Source organism: Haliaeetus leucocephalus, unplaced genomic scaffold, assembly GCF_000737465.1.
Source record: "Haliaeetus leucocephalus isolate CR32 unplaced genomic scaffold, Haliaeetus_leucocephalus-4.0 Scaffold450, whole genome shotgun sequence".
In the NCBI taxonomy this organism is placed as follows: domain Eukaryota; kingdom Metazoa; phylum Chordata; class Aves; order Accipitriformes; family Accipitridae; genus Haliaeetus; species Haliaeetus leucocephalus.
The window spans coordinates 10768490-10792770 of NW_010972886.1; the positions used below are offsets into that span (position 1 = coordinate 10768490).

Below are 24281 nucleotides of genomic sequence, written 5' to 3' on the forward strand. Positions count from 1 at the left end.
GGAGCCAAGCCATCTGGTTTGACTTTAGGGCAAAAAAGAGGTACAAGCAGCAAAACACACGATGCCCCAGATCCTTGGCTGCCAACTTCCAAGTCCACCCACAAACATGGACCCTGAATCATGTCAGCAGCACACCCTCAGTTCTGATCAACGTCCACGTTCCCATTGACCACACGGTGGTGCTACAGGCGCACACTGTCCTCAGGCAGGAAGGGCTGGCACTTCCAAAAATCTGTGGGGATTTTGCTACGAAGTGGACAAGTAGGGAAGATTATTTGTAGGCTGTTGGTCAACAAAAAAGGCCTTCACCTCTTCGTTTTTAAGCAACCAGCTTGAATTTGTAGAGTTATACTAATAATACAGATGAGGTCCAGCCAAAATCCCATGCCTCAATTGACATTCCTCTAAAAGTAGCTTATTGCCAGAATGTAAATTTTCTGAAATGTCCCATCCCTGAAGGGGACATTACCGTTACTGAAGAAAGCATAGCAAACATTGCTTGGTGCCCTTCTGCAGAGGAGATTCAGCTTTCGATCATGTAGGTGACGGGTGAAATGTAGCCTTTCCCAGATTCTTCTGACACTGCAGTGAAACAGGGACTGGCCACGCAGAGCAGCGCTGCCCATGCACGCACACTGTGACCCATTTCCATGGAGCAGTGGGCGCATCCACATTGGTGTTTTGGTGTGGATTGGGGAATGAAAGTGAAATTCATAAGCATCTATCTCTGCTTGCTGTGCCTTGGTTCTCGTCATGGAACAGTCTTAGAGTGGGAAAACTGGATTTCTTCAGATTAAACTGACACATGCTGTCCAAGAGCCTAACTCACTCCAAGCACTGTATTCAGTCTATCAGTGAAGACAAGAGCTAGTTAGAAGTAAAAATACTCAACACACCCAAGGTGTGAATGCTGGGTGGTTGGTACCACCCATTTCATTCTGTGCATCTGCTCTTACAGCTCTGCATCACTTGTTAAAATAGAGAAAACCAATGACTACAGAGATTTACAGCACTGCAGGCCTTGCCCTGTGACAGCCTAAAGAATAAAAGCAGTGTGGGATTTGCCTTTTCAAATATTTTCTAAGTGCAGCAGGAATTTATATTTTACCTCCCGCAAAATGAGATTTGTCACAAATGATTCTACAGCTATGTAGGGAAGAAGCACTGAAACTCAGCACACAAACAGGAGTTGGCATAAGAGGGAGCAGAGCTGTTCCTCTGCAATGTTATTAAAGAGGCTGTATAAGGCCCTCAGTTGAAAAGGCAAAGCCATGGAGAATTTATGGAGCTACTGTGAAAAGTAATAAACACATGGCCCAGTGCCAACCTGCAGTCCTGTCCTGGGCAATGCTTCCTGTCTCTGCAGAAGTTCTGCCTGAGGCACAGTGGTGTTAAGAACTATTTACACCTTGAACTGCTACCGTACCTGCCACCTTGGAGTTAAACGCAACTCCCACGCCGCAGATGTTGTTGTTGGCAGCAGCAGACACCTCTCCTGCACACCTTGTCCCATGGCTGCAAAAGGGAAGACAGAGACACCATGTGAACCCCAGATAATGTGTGTGCTGAATTGAGCTGGAGTCAGCTCCTAGTGCTTCAGAGGAAAACTGTTCCATGGCAAACTGTTGAGTGCTGTACTTGGATAAGCTCATTCCTTCCTGAAGCAGGAGATCATGGACTTCCCCTCTGCAGTATGAGCCACACTTGCTCTGAGGTTAACATGCATACTTACACTTCATTTAGTTGTAAAGTTATTCAGACCTTTTCTTCTTAACTCTGTCAAACAGGTTCTGCCTTGTTACCACTATTAGTAGAAGTAGGCCCTTGACAGAACAGTGTAAAAATAAAATCAGTATTAATTCCTTTATTTTTGTGACTTGATAGTGTGACACCCATTATTTTGAACCCCACAGAACAAAGTCCAATTGCCCTTTTGCTGCTCAAACATGTACAAGGAGCCTATCCCTGCCCACAGAAGAAATGCTATAGAAAGAGGTGGGTGCAGTATCAAGCTGGAGTAGCAGAAAAAGTCGCAATGGTCACTGCACTCCTCTGCAGCAGAGCTGTGGCCTGGCTGGCCAGGCCCAAAGCTGGCCGGACCTAAGGGCATGTGCATCCCTCTCCTCCAGTGCCGAATTCCCAGGAGAGCTGACAAGGTGCTCCAGCTGTCAGCTCACAGAGCTACTGCTTTCTGCTTGAGTGGGAAATGTCTGTGATCTGACACAGAGGTCCAGGTTCGGGTTGATGTGGCATTTCAAGAATACTTGGTTTCTCTGAAGTATTTTACAGCTCTTAACAGAGACTCTTTAACTGGCAGTCGCTCTGAGGCAGTCTTGCAGGAAGGCTGATTGCATTTTCCTTTCTCCTGCTTCATCACAGATATTAAACCACAGAGAAGATAAATATGGACAATATAATCTGGTTTTAAAAAAATAGCACAGCAGCAGAGAAACTAGTGAAACCTGTGCTGCTGTCAGTTTTTTTTAAGTTTAAGATGTTGAATCAATATGAATCCATCCTACTGCGCACATCAATCCACTCTGTGCATTAAAACTGACATTGCTCCCATAGCATGCTAAAGATTCATGCAATTAGCAGTGCTGTATTATAAAGGCATACAGAGTACCACATGAACCATCGTGGGAGGCAGCAGAACTGTTTTGTTTTAATCATCTTTTTTTCCTCTCTCTCTCCCTTTAAACACCCCTGGCAAAGGTGAGTGTAACATTAAGAAAGGGGTGAGAAGCAACACAATTCTTTTTCCTGCTGTATTTGGAAGAATGTTTTTTAAAGGTAGCTCCACAAAAGAAAATGACTGGCCTCCAATGTACACAGTGTCTTGATCATGAAAGGGTGAAGATCTCATGCAAGTTCCTTTTACAAAGGGGGCAGAGAGGAGAGTGATACAGATTTCTTATTCAGCTACTGGAGAAATTTCTTTCAACAATCAAGCAGGTTTTCCCTCATGCCCTTATTCAAGGAACTGTGAAAAAAATATACCGTTGCTAGGTGTTCATTATCTAGTCACCTGTGGGCTAGCTACAAGCCACAAAGCAGAATAAATAGCTTTGTTAAAAAATTGTCTTGACTGATGCTGGGGCGCAAAAAATTGGTGACACTGCTGGTGAGCTCTTACTGTCACAGAGGGAAAAACTGTATTAGGACCTTCCTCGCGAAAAGATTTTATCAGAAGGTCCTCTCCCCCACCTCACCTCCCCAGCACACTGGCCCACATTATGGAGACTGCAAGCAGACCTGTTCCAGCAGCTCAGGGTTTAGATACTGTGCTGCTGACTGGAGGAAAAAAAAACACACGTGAGTTAGTGGAAACGCATTTGGTTCAATTATTAATGGCAAATAGCAGACTTTTCCAATTTAGCCCTATTTGCTGTTCATGTATCATTGATAAACCCATTGTGGTTTCTATGAAGTGACCCATGTCATGGGCACAAATCGCAGCTTTTCTCTCCAACATTCACCTCTTCACTATTATTTCCATGTTTAAAACAAGGGGATAGAAAACAATTAAGAATATTTTCACCTATGAACAAGTTACTTCAAAGGTAAACCATGTATTAGCATGTAGAGCAAGTCACATATAAGCATGTAGAGCAAGTTTTCCATAAACGTTATATAAATGCAAACATTTTACATGAACATTCATGAAAAGTTAAGGTGGGAGAGGGCAATTCAACTGAAAAACAGTTTTGCCTTCAGCTGGTTTAAATAACATATCTGTATTAGTTATGAAAATTTCACTCTGCTTTGTCTTCGAAAACTATTTCTAAAACTCACTGCCAGTGCTATTGTGCATGCCCTTCTATTGACATATTTTTTAAAAGAGCCAGAAGTGTCATAGATTTTCATTGAGGTTCCTTTTCATCTGCTTTGAAATGCTTCTGCAGACAGCAAAGGACAGGATCCATCCTTCCTAACTTCGGCTGTCTGCAGGGGAGGGCTATGCAGAGCTGCAGTCTTTATAGCTTGGACAATCTGCCTATCTTGACTGCTTTAATTGCTTGCACTGGGCAGCAGTTAAATACACAAAGCTCAGAGGGACACTTTTGTGGGGCAAATGCCATCCCCTTCTTACTCACATGACATTGTCAGCTTCTGAGCATTTGAGTGTTTGCACAAGGGAAAGCATTCCCTTACTTTGGGGAACATGCCACTTTGCCTGCATCCAAACATGCCAAGAACCAGCAGTAGCGCTGTGGCTCCTCCTTGACACTTGTGTCATAACACTGCAGGTAGAAAGAGCTGCTAAATCTGTTTATACAAATTCTCAATTATTATGTTGTTTCCATTGTATTGATTGAAAAATGAGGAGGAGGGGAGCAGGTGTTTTTACCCTGTTAATGAGCACTGCCTGGAAGCCAAGGGGAGTTCTTTCCTTGACTCAATAGTATTTTGTTTGGATCCATAAGTAAAGAACATTTTTACCTCTGAAGAATATGGGTTTCCAAGACATTGCATAATTTTTGCCCAGTTCTTATCTGAGTGAGAGAATATACAGAATACAAAGGCTACAGGAGTGGAGATAATTATTTATATCATGGCAGAAATTCGTAATCTCAGTGTTCTGAGATGGTGAGCTCTGAGTTGTGCCTTCTGCATATTACAACAAGAAATCAGAGGGCTGTACAGAAAGGCCAAGCTATTGCTGACTCCTATGGGCACCTCCACACTGCACAACATGGTACATGCCAAGGTACTGAATGTGGTTCAGGAGAAGTGGGTGTTAAAAATCACAGGCAGTTCCCAAACTGGTTCCTAAAAACCACTCTGAGTGCTGTGGGGCTGCCTCTGCTTTTGTGAACAGGGCTTGGTTCAGGTTCCTTCACTGCTCCCACTGCTCCTCAGGCTCAAACAGAGCCCTGCCCCATGTTGCACCCAGTATCCCCTATCCTGCCTTGGTCCCCAAGCTGTGGGTTTGAACACAGTCATTATGGTAAACACGGGAATAAATCCCTTGGCTGTCCAGTCATCTATGTGCTTCTCCCTGTAACAGCAGCTGAACTGCCCAACTGCAATTCCCTGCCTGAGGCACCACACTCTCCCCTTCCAAAAATCACCCTGCTTGGTTTCATAGGCCAGTGGCTGTTAAGATGGAAAGGCCAAAGTGCTTCCAGCAGCTTTAAAAAGCACAATGTGGAAGGGGAATCTGTGCTTACAAGCAGAGCAGCTGCGATTAATAAGATACTCCAAGCAAAAACCTCTCCCTTTTTTTCTTGAAGTCTAATGACACTTCACACATGCAGCTGGCAGCTCACAAAAGCCCTTGGTTCATCTCTTTAAAAAACAGTCCTCTGCTTCTTGTTCCACAAATTACTTCAATTGCTCACATAGAAATGCATTCTTTATGGAAAAAGGGATATTACACTATCCTATTTTGAGTCGGATCCTCCTGCATGCTTAAAATTCAATGGGAGATACATCACTGACTGCAAACTGAGCAAAATGGAGCCTTTTTCGCAGGTTTCTCTGAATGGCTTTTCCGTGTAACTATTCTCTATCCAGACGCTCCTGTGCAGCTACACATATGGATAAACAGACTGTCACAGGCAGACAGTTGTAACCTACCACTAATAATATTAATTCAGGAGTCAGAAGCTATGACAATAGCTTATATATGAACACATCAGCTTGATTAACAGTATAGCAAAGAAATACACAGAGAAAAATACAGTCATAAGTACTGCTGAACAGCTGGGTATGGTGCGTTGGTTTGCATCTTAGCCTGAAGAAAACATGTAATCTTGCATCTTAAATTAAAGCCTTCTTGAATCGTGCAGGCAGGAAAGGGATGCTTTACTGAATGTTTTGTTTCCATGATTTACCTTGCAAGGCAGAAAATTCCCTATCTCACCAAAGAAACCTCAAGGTTCATGACAAAGAATGCTATACTTTCTACATATCATTTTTTTCTGGAAAGAATAATGGAAATCTCCAAAGCAATTTCTGCATTGCTTTTCTCCTCCTGACTTGCTGCCTTGAGCTCCCCATCCCCTCAAGAAAATAAACAGAAGGAAGTGTTGCAGTTCTCTGAAAACCTGAATCGTGTTGTTCTCAATAGTTACAGATAGGGTCACAGGTGACCATGCTGTTCACCCTCAATTCTTCACTTGGGTGCCTGAAGTTAGCCAGAGGCACCTGGGGCCAGAGACCATAACCATTGCCACATCCAGGATGCTTGAGGCCCATTTTAAGAGACTTTAGGAGGTAACTCTGCCTCCAGGGCCACCTTCCATAACATGTGAGGCCTGTAAACTGTGCCCCACTACAAAATACTTGATAACAGCACAATCAGTGTTAATGGGACTTGGCAGAACACACTTAAGTTTTATGAAGTTCCACAGTGAAAATGACAGAAGCTACCATCACCCAATGAAGCTGAATTTAATTTTCCTCCATGCTGCTCCAGAGCTAAGTGATATCATTCTCCTACAAATATCCTTTGCATAAATAAAGCAAGAAAGGCAGCAGACCTTCACTATACAATACAACTTTTTTGCCCCAGTCTTCACCAGCAAGTGCTCTGGCCACACAGCCCAAGATGCAGAAGGCAAAGGCAGGGACTGGGAGAATGAAGAACCGCCCACTGTAGGAAAAGGTAGGTTCAAGACCATCTAAGGAACCGGAAGGTGCACAAGTCCATGGGACCTGATGAGATGCATCTACGGGTCCTGAGGGAAGTGGCAGATGAGGTGGCTAAGCCACCATCCATCGCATTTGGGAAGTTGTGGCAGTCCAGGGAAGCTCGCACTGACTGGAAAAAGGTGAAACATAACCCCCACTTTTACAAAGAGAAAAGAGGAAGAGCCAGGGAACTACAGGCCAGTCAGTCTTGCCTCTGCACCTGGCAAGATCACAGAGCAGATCCTCCGGGAAACAATGCTAAGGCACATGGAAAATAAGGAGGTGATTGGTGACAGCCAACGTGGCTTCACTAAGGGCAAATCATGCCTGACAAATTGGGTGGCGTTTGTGGGTAAGGGAAGAGCAACCGACATCACCTACCTGGACTTGTGCAAAGTGTTTGATACTGTCTCGCATGACATCCTTGTCTCTACATTGGAGAGACATGGATTTGGTGGATGGACCACTCGGTGGATAAGAAATTGGCTGGATGGTCGCACTCAAAGAGTGGCGGTCAATGGCTTGATGTCCAAGTGGAGAGCAGTGATGAGTAGCATTTCTCAGGGATTGGTATTGGGACTGGTGCTGTCTAATACCTTTGTCAGCAACATGGACGGTAGGATTGAGTGCACCCTCAGCAAGTTTGCCAATGACACCAAGCTGTGTGGTGCGTTCAACACACTGGAGAGAAGGGATGCCGTCCAGAGCGACCTTGACAGGCTTGAGAGGTGGGCCCATGCAAACTTCAGGAAGTTCAAGAAGGCCAAGTGCAAGGTCCTGCACATGGGTTGGGGCAATCGCATGCACAAATACTGGCTGGGCGGAGAATGGATTGAGAACAGCCCTGCTGAGAAGGACTTGGGGTGTTGGTTGACGAGAAGCTCAACATGACCCAGCAATGTGCCCTTGCAACCCAGAAAGCCAACCGTATCCTGGGCTGCATCAAAAGAAGCGTGACCAGCAGTTCGAGGGAGGTGGTTCTGCCCCTCTGCTCTCGCGAGACCCCACCTGGAGTACTATTTTCAGCTCTGGGGCCCCAACATAAGGAGGACATGGACCTGCTCAAGCAAGTCCAGAGGAGGGCCATAAAGGTGATCAGAGGGCTGGAGCACCTCCCCTATGAAGGCAGGCTGAGAGAGTTGAGGATGTTTAGCCTGGAAAAGAGAAGGCTCCAGGGAGACCTTATAGCAGCCTTCCAGTAACTAACCCGGGCCTACAAGAAAGCCTGAGAGGGACTTTTTACAAGGGCATGTAGTGACAGGACAAGGGTTAATGGCTTTAAATTGAGAGACGGTAGATTTAGATTAGGTGTAGGGAGGAAGTTCTTCACTGTAAGGGTGGTGCGGCACTGGAACAGGTTGCCCAGAGAAGTTGTAGCTGGCCCATGCCTGGAAGTATTCAAGGCCAGGTTGGATGGGGCTTTGAGCAACCTGGTATAGTGGAAGATGTCCCTGCCCATGGCAGCGGGGTTGGAACTAGATGATCTTTAAGGTCCCTTCCAACCCAAACCATTCTGATTTATGATTCACAAATTAGAGCCCTAGTCTTTCTCCAATTTTCCATTCAGTAATTGGATTCATACTAGTTTAAAAGTATCAGATGTCCTTTCCTGAAATGAAGGAGAAATCTCACTGGCATCTTGCTTTGGCTGAAAAATGGCAGTACTACAAAGGAGGACATCACAGCTCCTAAATCTGTTTGATCCATTCCAGGAAGCCTGTGCCTGAGGTGGAAGCACAGCTGCTCCACTTCTTTGTTGTGTCACTCTTGACAGAACTAAAATTGATTTCTTTAGAAACAAAACCAAAAAAAACCCCATACAAAACTCAGAGGCCATCAATACAGCCATAGTGAGTTGGAGATGAAAACCACATCAAATAGGCCTGAAATATTTTTTGATAAGCAAGCACTGAGATTGAGCCCTGAAACCTTTAAGAGTTTTCAGATCCTCAGTGGTGCTGCTGTGTAAATGCTGGCAATGCCAATTACATTTACATCTAGAAGACATTTGGAAATTTCCTTGAAAATAACCTGAAACAATTTTTGCAAATCCAAGCCAGAACCTGCCTGAGACCCTGGGGAGTATGCTGCAGAGCCAGAGATTCTGGATGCTGAGATCACCAGGTAATAAACACACCTTATAGTTGTGCCTTGGACTCTGCACCCTTGACTACATTAATATCTTGCTAGGAACCTGACAGACAGGGCTTTTTCATGGGACAGATGAAGAACTCAGGGCACACACGTTTTTTAAAAAACTGTCAAAATGTGTTTCTGTTCCATTTTAAGAAAAAATTAGTTTAGGGAAACAAAAAAGGTCACACTTTCTAAAATATGAAGCCTTTTCTTTGGGGCCATTCTTATTTATACCATGCCTTGAGGACCAAACTTTCTCCTGCTGTAAACCGGCTAAGTTCAGAACATACTGAAGGAGGAGTGGGTCTTGGGCAATCATGACGTGTTCAGAAGAAATAACACAAGCTGCACTGTTGATTCCAGGTTTATAAACACAATAGAACAGGTTCCTGGTTGGTGTATGTGGACTTTAATTCCTCCAGCAGCTAGAAATATCCCAGAATCAGCCCTGAAATGCTACTCATGTACACTGTCCTTAAATCAAGGTGAAAAGACAAATGATTCAGAACCTAATGTAAGATTTAATTTTTTTAAACTGGTCATTCTACACCTTGCTGCTTTTCTGCCTTCTTAGTCTACAACCAGCTGAAAAGACTTTTCCCCTGCAAAGCCTTTTTCTGTCTCCAGCTTACTCCCTTTAAAACTAGCCAGCAGTGATACTGCCTCAGACACAGTAGATGGGAAACCAGCCTATACAGATTTGGGTTACCATAATGTCCTAGGATAGCTGACAGAAAAAGGTATGTGGCTATCATCCATTCAAACAATCTAAATATATATACATTTCTGAAGCAGCAACTTCATTCATAAACTACAAAATAGTTGTTCAGTGCTATTTAGAGGTTACGTAAAAAAAATGAAGTCATAAGTAACCTCTAATTTTCAAACAGTAGTGAGACTGCAGCTTCTGTTTTGGCAACCATTGAATTTAGCAGAAAACAGGCACTCCACAAATACCAGCAAATGCATATAATTTCTTAAGCAAAACAAAGTGAAGAGCAGGTTGATCAAAATCCATTTACCTGTTAAACCAGTCATCTGTATAGCGGGGGTAGGGGTAGGGATCATTACTGCTGAAGTCGTAGCTGGCTTTGGCATTCTGCAAAACACAAGAAGTTCAGTAAGCCAGCAGAAAAACAGATATGCAGGGTAGAGTGGAACACAAATTGAAGGGAGAGCCAAGAATAATTAACAAACTTTGTCCTCTTCATTCTGTGAGATGTATCTGGACGCAAACTGGTGCCTGTTGTGCTGTGCCATTTCCCACACCAGCAAGCCTGCAGAAACATGCTTTCTGGAGTGCAAAGCCTCCTGTGAACCATTAGTATTTCCAAACAGTGTGGCTAATTGTGAGGTGGTGTGAGAGCTCAGTGTAGGAGTCAATTATACGGAACTTAGTGACTGGGCCTGAAAGTAGCTCACAGTCACAAGAGCATTCCAGACGCCTTTAGAAGGCCTTGAACAGAATAAACAAGAAGACAGAAAAAGAAAGATCCCAATTAGAAAAACACAGGTGCGCATTCCACGATAAAGGGAACTTGGCACAAACAACCTCAATTCGGCAGTTTATCTCGACCAATTAGACTGAGACAAGTTTCGCATGTTTTAGTTAATATAGCCAGTTATGTCCTATGTTTATGCGCGTGTACAGAGTTAGCATAACCAACTATATCTTATGTTTATACGCGTGTACAGTGTTGATACAACCAATCACATTTTATGCTTGTACGCATGGACACTAAATGCTTGCAAGTAGCAGCCAATCAAAGCTTCTTCGGAACTTAGAGAATTGTATAAGAATGATCAGCTAGGCTCAATAAACTGGCGACTTTGATCATCATATTGGTGTCCTGTTGTCTGTCCCCGCATGGAATTTTGCAACAGCTCAGGTTATTACTGAGGGACTGTTCATCAACACTTACAAGAGTATTTAGCTGTTACACTACTTGGTGTGGCAGGACAAAGGTTAAATCCAATTTTCCAAACTGGTGGAAGTGACCAGGCACTTGGGTCTTCCATCATCGAATTATTTTTTAAAAACTCATTTGTGGTACTACAACAGACAGATTTCTAAAAGCATTTCAATGCCTAAGAATGTAAATTTCTCAAAATTCAAATGTGAAAACGTTAATGGTCAGCACATATGCCTGAAAATCCCTTTGCATATTTTCTTGGTCCTTTAGATGTCTGAACAGCTTCACAACTGTGGCTTTCAGGCGCTTTTGAAAGTGTCATCCCATGTCTCTGCTTTTCATACAAATCTAAATCATTCCTGATTTTGCCCTATCAGCAGAGTTAAGGGCACTCAGCAACTTTTTGATGCTGTATCTGAGAAGCAAATGGAAAGTTTTAGAAAGTCAAGTGCCGTCTTCTTTCTTCTCTCTTAATGAAAAAATAAAGGGTGACTGAAAATTAAGCTTTTAAAAATATTTAGAAGCTTCCTCTCAAGTGTATGTTCACAGTTTATATTTTAATAAACACCATACTCAAGGAACATAATTATGTTAATTCTTAATTAATGTGTACTTGCATTCTTTTTAAGATTTGGCTGAGCATGCTATTGAAGATAATTTGAGACTCGTGTATGAATAGCTTTGCTCCTAAAAACATTTCCGTTCAGCAGACTCTCAGTTCCTGGGGTACAGGAATAGACAGTCCATTGGTAGCACCAAAGTCTTTGGGTTTTGGATTCAAAACCCCTAACTCCCCCAAAACTGGGCCAGAATAAAACAGGGACAACACTGTCCTTGATCCTTGGAGGGCAAAACTAAGTATCTTTGAAGTTACTGTACAGTGACTTTTTTGAGTGATCATTTCAGAAAGCCTGGTTGCTTATATTCAGCATGGACGATAAATATTTTGCAGCATTTGAATGGAGCAGAGATTTGCAGAATGCCTATCACGCGGCTTGATGCTGTTCTCCAGCTCAGACATAGCTGAATCCCTTTGTGAGCATCCTTATTGATCTCCATATCAATCAGGGCCTCCACTAAGGCCCTGATTTTCAGTCTGAAGATGCCTTCCAATAAAGTCAGCTATAGCCACAACTTTACAGTGCCTCTAAGTCTCTGTGCCCAGATGTATGTTTAATTTACCTCTTTTAATTGCCACAACTGCTTACATAGCACTTTGAATGGCATAGATTTGTATGAGCTAAGAGTAAGTAGAACACGATTTTTCAGCCAGGAGAAGGGGGAATTTGACAGTGGTCTACAAATCATGAAGAGCACAGAGAAGGTGGACAAGGAGTTATTATTTACTACTGCTCATAATAACAAGAACTAGTGGGAATCCACAGAAATTACCAGAGGGGAGATTTAGAAGCAGTAGAAAACAAGAAGTACTTATCCACAAAACATGTAATGAGTTACAAAATTTATTGCCCCCCAGCAATACAGAGGTTAAAAGCCTGAATGAAATCAAAAAGTGGTTAGACAAATTAACGGAAGATAAATCTGGAAGGGGTATTAGATGCTATGCTTCCTCCTTCTCCAACAGTCCATAAAACAGTGAATGCTAGAAGCTGGGCGGCCATAATGAGGTAGATATCACACAGTCTCTGACTTAGTGACCATACCGCTCCCCAAGCATCCACTACTGGCTGCTGTTGGGGGCAGGATCCTGAGCTAGAAGACTCTGGGCCTCACCCAGTGTGCCTGGCTAAAGCCATGTGGCCCAGACATCCCATCTTAATGTACCAGAGGAAGTTTGGATTCTGCAGTGTCCAAGGGAGCTGTGACAAGGATTTGTGCAAGGGGCCAGGTTTCATCCGATACATGGCAGTAAAAAGAAATTAGCTCGTGAACAGAAGATCCAGTCCTGTTCTTTATTAATGAGTGCAGTATCTAGTCCTAGCAGGACAAGCTGGAGAACCACATCCTATGGTAAAGTCAAAACAGAAATGATTACTCACTCCAAGTAATTTAATTAGCAGTTAAACCCTACTCTGTCACAGACTCTAGCTTGGCAAGCTTTGGAGAGAAATGCATTGCAATCACAAATTAAAGAAACTTTCTTACACTACTGCCTTGGACTAGACATGGCCTGGATGCAAATAACTAAGCTTAGTTCCAGTGATTTCAGATCGTTTCTTTCAGGTAGGTATGTGTTACGGATGCACAACTAACCAAATCCAATAGGTGTTAAAACTCAGATTTATTCTTCAGTAAAAGTTAGTTAGAAGTCCGGTAACATTTTATAAAACCACAGGCTCAATGATGTAAAGGGAATTAATACTACATGGCCGACTTAAGAATCCCCAAGATTTAAAGGGATGGCTCCAAAACACGCATATCGCTCACCTAAAAGCTGAGGGCTCCCTCCCTTGAGGAGTTACCTCAGGCGGTGCCCCAACCCAAGGGGGAGTCCCGCTGCTCCGAGGAGGACTGATTCCAATGTGTCCTCCAGCGGACCCCGTTTATACCCCTGTCGAATCTGACCGGTGGTCATTTAATCCCTATTGGCCAGGAGGGTCACCTCAGTGTACCTGGTGCATCTTGATGGGCCAGTTCAAATTTCAACCTGCGGCCTCCAGGGTTTAGGGTTTTTTTCCTCTTCTCCCTGCCTGGAGAAGTTTCGTTTCCTGCTGGCAGGATGGGGGGGAGGGAGAGGGGAGTGTACTGCCACAGTGTGGTCTAACTCAGTACTAAATGTAATTAGTTCAATATATTGCCAACTTCTAATTCAGTCAGAACTTCTCTTTTCACTCTAAAAATACTGTACAGATGAGAATTTAAACTCAGTCATGGGTTAGCTGTGGTTTTTTTCCCTATCTGGAAGAAATGCAATCCTACTTACATAGACCCTAAGCTCAAAGGGGGGTCTGGTGAGGCTGATTTTCCAGGACATCATCAGACATGCAAGCACCTCATGGAAGGTATCAACCGCTCTTGACTCTAGAATTCCCTTGTGCAAAGAATTATGGATGGAAAAGCCCTTCTAGCTGTGCAGATGTACCACTCTTGTCCAGAGTAGTAATAGGCAAAGGGATTCCAGCATGAATGATTCAGCCACCCTAGAGCAGACCGCAGCTCTGCTGTACGTCCCATGTAACTGAATGCCTGCTTATTGAAAGGTTGCTTTAGGCAGGCTATAGACAAAGTTGTGCAGCACTCTTCCACATCCTGTAGCTCTTATTCTGTTGATTTTGGATCACTGCACCCAAAGGAAAAAGACATCTAATATAGCAGGAACCATCCACAAAGTGCAAAATTAAGAAGAATTCTTGGAAAAAAACCAACTGCTGACTGCACAATTTATCTTCATTAGGGTCTTTGAGAAAAGACAGTGAGTTTCAGCTTCATGAAGGAATACTCTGCCCACACTATGGAAGCAGTGAAATGGGTAACAAAACAGCAGCGATAAGTACCAATTGACTGCTTCAAGTTCCTAATTTAAAGATCAAATCCCCAAATACCTAAGCCTCAACTTTTCTGAGTTTTTGGTGTTTTTTTTAAAGCATAAACCAGTGACAAATTAAATCTGTTTCAACACTGGACCAAAAAGGGAACTGCTTTGGTAGATAGCTAAAATATTTAATCTTGTGTTTTGGGAAGTGAATATTATAATTTGTGGTCTGCCATCCTCCTCCACAGGCTGGACTCCCCAGCAGGCACCAAGAGGGAATTTATTGCTAACGTGGAGATCGAATCAGGGTAGGAACCTGGGAAGTGGCAACCAAAACCAGTGCAGATGAGGACTCGCAACAGCACACTGAAATGAAAACATTTTGCTTTTCAATTCAGGTGATTCAGTTTCCAGTTTTAATGCCAAACTAGTCTACTGGTAGTTACTTTTCTTGGACCTGAAGTATCTAATATTTGCGTTTCAATATCTAAGGTAGTTTCCTGGTCTTTTGTCCAGGGAGCAACTCAAGCCACCAATCTTCGGCACTGATCACAGATTGTAGTCTAGCCTTAGACTAGTCATTAGGCATACAGTGTTAGAATGAGATTAATTCTACTCCTCATGTTCATTCAAAACTAGTTCATTGTTGCAAAGCGATTTGCACCTGATGTTTATCAGTCACCATTTATACACAATTACTTATAGATAATATCTATTATACAATAAAAATGCTATTACAGAGAGGAATGGTATTTTATTTTAAGGCATATCTCTATTTTTGCCTTCTAGCCTCTACCCCAAATAAGATGCTAACAGAAGAGTACTGGATCAGATGATGAGATTCTTTCAATCATTTATTAAGTAATGGCTTGCATGCCATGACACAGATTACTTTTGCCTGTGTATAAAATTCTGCTTTCCTTAAAAATGAGCTGACTGGCATTTTCCAAAGAATTGCCCTGTACCTTTTAAAATACATGCAGTAAAATCTTGTGTAAAACATTCATTATGTAAAATATGACAATAACAATAAATCACTTGTCCCATGTGTTGCTCAGATCTGTAATAAAATTATGTACCTTGAATAATGCAGCAAGCCTCTGAAGTCCAATTCACATATACTTCTCTTTTTCTCTGTAACTCAAGAAATGTGCCTATGCTCACATGCTAGTCCAGAAGACAAACAATTAAAGACCTATGTTCCACTGGTCACAGCCCGATTCTATCTGTGACATTAAAGCACTGGTGAACTTAGCCCAGAGATTTCTTATCTTTTAAAAGAAGAGAAACATTTTTAACACAGGTGGCATCTGGTCCTACTACCTTCAGGCAACTGCAAATCCTGAGAGATCTGCAGCAGAAAGATATCTTTTTTGATTTTGCTTGTTTGAAATCTTTACTGATCCAAAGAGCGAGCAAACCCCTGAGCTCAAATTACAACATAAAACATCTTGCAGAAACTGTACTAAAATAACACTGAATGTCATGTGGTGGAAAAATGAAATTCAGTTTTGTACACACAAGCTTAAGAAAATGGAATATGCTCACCAGGAGGCAAAAAAGGAGGCAACATGACATTTTGCCTGGCAGAGGTGCCATAAGGCTTAAAGGTCATTAATGAAAAAGAGGCACCGTTGCTAAGTCAGTAGTCACACAGTAAGCCTTCTCCCCTCTGCCATGGGAAGCACGCTGTTGTATTTTGTTTTGGTTTGTGTGTTGTTTTTTTTTTAAATGGAAATGAAAAAACCGTGCAACTTCTTAAATAGCTCTGCCTCTAACATGAACTAATTTACATGCCCTATACTACTATCCAGCAAATTCAGAGCTGCGTTCAAGACCTTGTCAACACCAAGAATATATCCACAAAGTAATGGGCTGTGTTCAAAAATATTAACTTTAAAGAGCAAATTCACTGCCGGTGAATACTGTCATCTCCCTCCAGAAACGTAAGCCTTTTACCCAGTTCTTACAGGTACATCATAAAAGTAAAAATACTCAGCCAGACAACACCAGCCAGATCTTGAATAATGAATAAGACAGCAGCACACTTTTCTGTCATCCTCCTCTTCAAAACAGTCACCAAATAATACATCAGAGCATCATTTGAAATGGATGGAGCAGAGAAGTGTGCTGGGTCCTGAATAATACCTGAAGTGCCCATAAGTCCTCCTGGTATTCCAGTTTCAGGTATTCACTAGAGGACCTGCTTGGCCACAGAATAAGCAAGCACAGAGCACACTGCAATGGTGATTTCATTTTGTAGTTATTACTGAAAAAGATCTTACTTCAATTTCCTCAACACTCATCAAGCATCAAGAAAAACTAGTTTTAGGTTTAAAAACAAACAAAAAAAATGCAGCCGAAAAAACCATGGAGTCTCATGTTAACATTTGTATTTATCTTCATTAAGGTAGCATTATTTTTAAAGTTACATTTATGAAGAAAAATAGCCTCACTAAGATCATCTTACATTGTGTTTTTCTACGTTAAACAGATTTCCTTTGTCAAGTAACTGATGATTCTCTCTACATACCACTTGGCACTACAATGTCACACAACCTCTTATTTTACTTTTTTCCCCACTAATTTCCTTCCTACTTCCCCTGAAGACAAAATCAGAAAACCACCATGAGTTACATTGCTGACTGGTGCTCTTCAGCATGTGAGCATCTTCAAAAAGAAAGGCTGTGGCTAAACAATCTCTTCTATTTCACATGGGGATAAAGCACCTGGGCAGTACAGCAGCACAGGTATACATCCAAAAAAAAAAAAAAAAAAAAAAAAGCACAAACTTTTTCAAGCTTCAAAGAACAGAAAAAACTATCAATTCCATTCTTAGGTACCAAGACTGTTGAATGTTTTCCCAGGAAACAAAATGAAAGTCCAAATGCATCCAGCTAAACGCCATCTAACTCTCTGCAGCTGTCTGCTAATGCTTGGCTCAGAGAAAATTTAGGCTGGGCAGAATTTTTAAGAAGTGGAGAATTATTTTTTTCCCCTAACAAAGTTTTATAAATAAAACTAGCTTATTGAAATATCCGCCATTTCCTCTCCCCTGCATCTTCACCTGACATAGGAAAAAGCGTAAGAAATTGAGGCAGGCATGAGACTCTGTGAAAAAGCAAGCAACCAAATGAACTTGTGCTTATAATAAAGAGGCTGCTTCACAATTCACCTCTTGGCATTCTTAGCCTGCTCCACAATTTTCAGGTTGACGTGGAGTAAACATAAGCACATCACCAGTTGTTAATTACTTAGAACCAGAGCTCTGAAGGCAAAAGCAGTTAACCTACAAAAAAAAAATGAAACCTATTTCTGCTCGGCCAAACATTCGTTAATTTTCAGAGGGGGTGCACAAGAATCTTTAAGCTATGCCTACAACATACTGAGGAGGTACTGAATGTTCACAGGGAGGCATATTGCTAAGACAATTATATTAGTAAAATAAAAATAAATTAAGCAACTAGTTACTGTTAAAGATTTTCAGGGCAAGTAGGAAATTTAAAGCTTTAAAGCTTCAGACTATGGAATGAACTCCTTCATTTCTTTAATTCGGGGCAGGGAGGGTGAGGCAGGAGGGGAGAAAAAAACTGGCATCTGAGTGGATAGAGATATATGAGCCATTGGATTATTTTATCATAATAGCAAATACAAATTGTGCAATGACTTTTACTGAAAAACACTATGAACACACATTTCATCTAGTTTTAGTGTTCCATTTTATTAAAAACCTGGCCCACATTCCCTTTCCAATACATGGATTTTTTTCCCCTTCAGATACTTTGATTATGTATTAGTGTGACCTACTGAAGTTAAGAAAGTAATAGAGGTATAAAGCTGGCAGCAGAGAAATGAGGTTCAGGTCCATTATTCTTAGTTATATTCCTGTAAGAAATAACTGACGACTTTGTCAGTACATCAAATATGTGTTGGGTGCTGAGCTGCAGTAAAGGTTGTGTTTGTAGCATTTTGATGGCAGCCAGTGCTTACAGACTCTTGGATGGATGAGCTGGAAGAGAAGGGGAGCTAAGCCCTCTTGCTCCCCTCAATAAGCCTGATCCAAAGTCTACCAAAATCTGCTACGGGCTCTCCCACCAAACACAGCAGGCAGGATTCAGATCACACCCAGCATAAAGGTCTCAAGTGGCATGTGGTGGACAAGGGACAATTTTTTCCATCAGTCTAAGAAAATCTATAGCTCATAGTTTGCAGTACAAACTCAGCAGTCATTAGAATCCAGTCATTTCGCGTGACATGGTCTGGGCAAAGAGCAGCCGCTTCCCTGCTGCTGTGCATGGCTAGCAGATGTTGGCACCCACATTGCTCTCTGTGACTACAAAGGCATCGCAGTCAGAGTTGTTAAGAACTGATCAATTATCAGCAATGCTCACAGCAAAGTGCAGGAATGCTGGACATGTAGTTATAATGGCACTTCTAAAAGAAACTTGCAGGATATTAAGGATGACCACTTTAACAGTTTACACCAATCTATTGTTACCAAACTGCGGCTTTGCAAAGAGGGACATCAAAGTGGCTTAGATGGTTTGGGGAGCTAGCTACAACAGACCGGCCTGGTCCATGTTGGTTATGGAGAGGGGAAGACAGGGAGAGCTATTCTGGTGATACAGAGGAACTGAAAGTAAGAACAGATGAGACAAGAGAAGAAACCGTTAACAGCTGCTCAACTGGTGTCTCACCTAAATTGCATGGATGTGGAAGATGATGAATGGACACATAAAAGTGACACTGTAGGTGAATCAAAAGGAGGTGAATATTTCAGAGCAGAGACTGAAAATATACAATGCAAACTATTATCTACATTTCTTGTGTCACAAAAAGCAAACACAGGTTGATTTACATGCCTTAGAGTTAAAAGGTCGCAAAGATCTATTCTGTTTTATTCCAGTTGCATGCTGACCTCATTAGCATAGTTTGAGAGCATCCCAGGACAGTATTAATGATTAATCTGTCAAGACATGCTGGGTTCTCAGAGATTTTAATGGACCAATTTATAAACTTTTGCATTAATTAAAAAAATTGCATTGTCTATTCTCCGTGGAATCAGCAAAACCAATGGACAGCTAAATCCAAAATTTCAGGGAGAGAAAGTACAATCTTCAGAGCAGACATTCTCATCCACACACTACATTTTGCAAGTGTTTATGCTTTTAAATAGTACATGATCATTCCAGGTTCTTCTCTTAAAGATTAGTATATTTGATCACAGCTAATATTTTCACAGTAATTTACTGGATGCGTAAATTTAAGAAATGCCCTAGACATCATTAGCTGACTGAAAGACAGATTCACAATTACATTAGCCAGACATGGTATCACTGTTGACTCACTCTGCAACTGAGTTAAGTGCCACTGATTTAGTTTCTCACAAGAAGTAATACTAAAAAGCATGTGCTAGCATTGAAATTATGAAGTCCTTGAACACAGCAGAGCCTTTGTGCTCTCCTTTGTACCTATTCAAAGAGAGATTCACCTCCTTCAATAAAATCCTGACCACAACCTGCCTGCAGAACATTTCCAGCGATCCCCAATCTACATCAAATCCTATGAGTTAAGGACAGCACAGCACAGAGAACGTGTAACTGGGAGATGCACTACCATATCCATTTAACTTTCACTTTCACTTACACAGCACTGGAAGTGGCTGAAGTTTCATCCAATACAAGCTCCTGTTCTACAGTAAAACATCTCATCCCGGGCAGTCATGTTTCCACAGCTCTTGGTATCATTACTTGACCAGTTGAAGCTAGGAAGCCTATGTCTCTTACTGTGATGATTTAAAAAAAATGAAATACACAGTAGAAAAAACATTACCAACCTGTTATTTATATGATCTGCCAAATTTCTGATTGCTGTGAACTTAATGGAAAAACTACCAGTGACTTCAGTGAGGCCAACATTTTATTAGACATTGTGCACTGCTATTCCTTTCCCCTGCAAGAGATGTTCATTATGCTTATTGCTTCTGTTGGGAATGCAACAGAAGTGAAGAACATTATATTTAAATCAAAGCAGTCTGAAATAGGGCAGGCGTTTAAAAATATCTTAATCACCTACATAGATACTGAGAGGAAAAATATTAATATGGAGAACATAAATGCATACAACTAAAATCAAACAATGCAAAGCAACCAACCATGTCAAGATGAAGTGCCAGGACAGAAAAAAAAAATTAATTAATTTCAAATGAACCAAGTTATTTTAACAGGCACAGTGAAGAAGAGATGTTTAAAGTATGGAGATCACCTGCATCTTTATCTACTGTATTTAGTCTATTATGGCTTTGCAGAAGAAAGTGGACTCCTCGTGTCTCACTGCTCTCCTCTTTTGCAAGTTTGGCTTATCCAAAGGGCTTGGCCAAAACTCTCCTTTTGAAACCAGTTGCATGCCCACTAGCTAATAGTGGGTTTGAGACTTTCCTTGCCAAAATCATTACTGGGCCTGAAAGTCTCTCCCTAACACCTGTCAAATTTTGATGAAGCTTTGTGAGGGACTAGCATTCCCCACATGCACCATGTAATTCAGAGTTCCCTGGTGATACCTTGGTAGCCAAAATGTAACTATTCCATGAATTTTAATTAAGTTCCATTTCAATGCTGACGGCCCTTGAAGGATTTCAACACTGGTTAGTGTCTTAAACAGTATGAGCAGTTAAAATAACTATTCTTTGAAAAACAGAAAATTAAACACAGCTTCCAAATGGAAAAATCTTCAAAAATGTTTTTGCCTTCTTTGACCCACAATGTGGTATTTCCACTTCGAGTAAACAGCAGCTCTTTATTTCATTTTATTGAACTTGGTTTTAAAATTACACGGCATGCGCTGCCTCCAGGGGACTGTGTATCTGACCCTGTTGTCCCAAGTGGACTATGCACCAGAGTGGAAGTTTGTTGCTGCTGTTTTAATTCAGCGTGTTCTAGAAGTCAAATATTTAAAATGAGGTTGAACTGGTCCAAAATAAAAATATTTCACTTTTATTTTCCCATGGACACTTTGATTTTATAAAACACTTATCTTTACTAGCAAAAATATTGTTCTAGTAGAAGATTTCGGGCCACTTCCAAAAGCTAACTGGTCTACAGAAAGGGAGGTAATAAAAAACCAAAACAAAGCAATACCAGGTCCCTCAATGGCAAACAGTGAGGCCTAACATCTTTCCTCTACTTTTCTTGCCCAAATAAAATAAAAAAATATTTCAAAAAAATTTACTTGGAGAACCCTGGAGAGAGGCACAAGCCAATTTCAAAAGCGCCAGCCAGAACTGATGCAGAAATGTCCTTATCTGCTCTCTTCCACCCCTGTGCATTTCTCATTTCAACTTAATTTACTTTCCACAGATGATGTCTTGAGTGAAAATTAATACCACTGCTTAATGATTAAAGCAATCAGCCACCTTGCACTTTCTCAGTGTGCAGCTGATTAATTAAGTACATTGATTATAGAGAAAAACTCTGTGGACAATGCATGGTCTTCAGCTTGCAAAGCAAGTCTCTTTGGCACCATCTCACATTGCTTGCATACCAGGCATGCATTTAACTTGGAAGATTATCCCTCTCAGGTGGTTCAAATATAGAATAAATCTGGAAACTTTTTGCAGCATTCATTGCTCTGAAAATAATCTCAGGCAAATGCAACTACAATACGTTAGTATCTTTCTGATTCTAAAGGAATTGTACTTTGAGGGTATTTTATAGCCAGTATAAATCAGTGCATCCCCCTGAAGAGGCCAACATCAGTGGAGCAATGCCAACTCCAGCTGTATAGATGGTGTTAAGCATCAAGCCCCAGAACTTGCCAAGCATTCAGGGTCCAGATCTCTCATAATGGGCTTTAGCAAAGCAGTTAGCCTAACATCTTTCAGTGTGAGAAATCCAGTTTTCAGCTGCAAACACAGCTCTGTATGTAACACAAATCATCTCTCCTTAAGGCAATCACACCTCCTTCACAAGGTGCAGCCTCCTTTGCACAAAAAGGCTCTTTCTATGCCCTCTGGCTATATGAAATAATCCAGAGGAGAAACAGTCTTCAAATTCTTTTTGCTGTTCCAACTTTTTAATTGAGTTGAAAGCTAGAAGGCTGTGATAACATCTGTGATTACAAAACAGTTTTATCTTTCATGAAGTAAGAAGATACTGACATTTTCTTTTAAAATCCATAGCACCATGGCTTCTCTCTCTCATTAGCAGTGCTCATATTAAGTAGCTATAAGGCAGAGGAGAGGAACTGTACAGTCATCTTATTCAGACTTCAGTACACGAGCACTGCTGTGACATGTACCTGCAAAAAGTTACTGTTGGGAGCAGGGGAGGACTGCAGTTTTCTGCATGTTACAAACCCAGAACACCCTTCCAGGTACACAGAGAACCTTATTTGGCTGGCAGATCTTATCAGAGAAGGCATCGTCTCTTTTTCAGCCTTTCATATGTTCAGAGAAAAAAAACCAGATTGCACAGAACCGAGTGATGAGCCCAGATCAGGATCAGCACAGAATAACAGAAAAAAATTGACAACTCTGAAACAGAGAACTTCATTCTCTTCCCAGTAACCTCTAATTTATTCCAGTGAAACTTCATTGTCTTGCATGTCCTGAATGATCATCTTCTAAATGCTAACACCAGCCCCTTAGCTGCCAGAAGCCACCTGAGCAGCATAAACAGCCCAACAGAAGGCCATCACTTTCAGTTGCTAAGGCATCAGTCAGCCTGGCATTTAAACACTTCATCCATCTTTCTATCCTGGCAAAAGAGAGGTTCAATTTTGTCTCAAAAATTTCTTGATGAAATTTCTGCCACAGTCTGCTTTAACAGCATCCATCAAACAGTGTGCTTACTGAATTTTCAGTGTTAGTAGAAGCTACTGTGAATTTATCCCAGGTTTTGGTTGATAATTTTTAATTTTTATGCTAGTGTTTATTTCAGAAAACCTATTAGCAAAAAACCCAACTCCAAAGCAAAACCAAAAAAATATGAAACCAACCAAGCCAAAATCCAATTAGTGATGTGTTGAACATCTGAAAGAGATTATTTTGTTCTTTATTTTTTGATAATGTGTTATTTCAACATTGCCACTAAAAATATGTACTAGCAACAATGGCCAGCACGCAGTTTGCCCATAAAATACCTTTGATGTATTAGCAGTAAAGTTTTATTGAAATTAAGTGTCTAGTGCATGTGCTCAATAACCCTTTGAAATGCAGTAGGAAATGGCAGTGTAACTGTCTCAGGATCTTTTGAAAATCATGCCGTAGGAATCAGATCTCATAAAGCTAACTGACATCATTCACTGACACCAGGCAAGTATGAACCTGACTCTGCTACAGTTTGGCTTTACGTTCCCTGTAGATCTCCTGGGCTGATATTAATTACAGTGTGGAGACACTGGGAGCTTTTCAAGGTCTTCAGAGGATTTCCAACAGATTTTGGTCTTGGAAGGGTAATGTTTTTCCCACCATCAGTTATACGTGAACTCTATTGGGCTTGGGCAATTACATCAGCTGGGATTTCTGTGGGGCAGATCATCAGGGTCAAAGCAGCATGGTTCAACAGATGTCAATGGAGTTTAGTCAACTTCAAACCCCCACAATCAGGTCCCAGTGATTTTAGTGGAGATACTGATGATTTATACTGGTAAATCATTGAGATCAGGCTCATGGCCTCCAGAACAACTTGCCTGTCCTTTGGGCAGCATGCACGGATGCCAAGGCATACTCAGAATTCAGGCTAAGGAAGGAAACACAGACTTTCTAAAAGAAAGAAGATCCTTTATGCTGTTGCTATGCTTCACTGCATATATGGGAGTGTATGATTTATTGCCTGGACTATTCCTTATTTCTTTTGTGGCTGTTAAGATTATTCAGTGATGTTTTCTTCCTATAGTAAACAATGGAAATTGCAGCTCATAACAGAATTAGAACATTTCACTGCTTATGTGATAAGATAATTATTCCAAAAATATGCTTCTGTTTGCCTCTCAGCAAGGCGGGGGGAGCTGTTATCATATTAGCTGTTGAAAAGTTACCAGAAGTTGTGAGAGAGAGACTGCTTTGTGTTTGAACACGTTGCCAAAGTGGAAAGAGAAGACAGGTAAGACCACCTGCTGTTTACATTTGAATAAGAAATGGTGGATGACAGAAAACTTCAATT

The 24281-nt window shown here is 41.4% G+C and overlaps 1 protein-coding gene across 1 annotated transcript in view; it reads right to left on the reverse strand.

The window, feature by feature from the left end:
- Window positions 1-24281, reverse strand: part of PCSK2 (proprotein convertase subtilisin/kexin type 2) — a 107937-nt gene that overhangs the window by 23637 nt on the left and 60019 nt on the right. Inside the window, exons 6-7 of the mRNA XM_010575053.1 lie at window positions 9798-9874; window positions 1427-1515 (exon numbers count right to left, since the gene is read on the reverse strand). Of these exons, the coding sequence (XP_010573355.1) occupies window positions 1427-1515; window positions 9798-9874 (166 nt within the window). The remainder of the gene's footprint in view (window positions 1-1426; window positions 1516-9797; window positions 9875-24281) is intronic.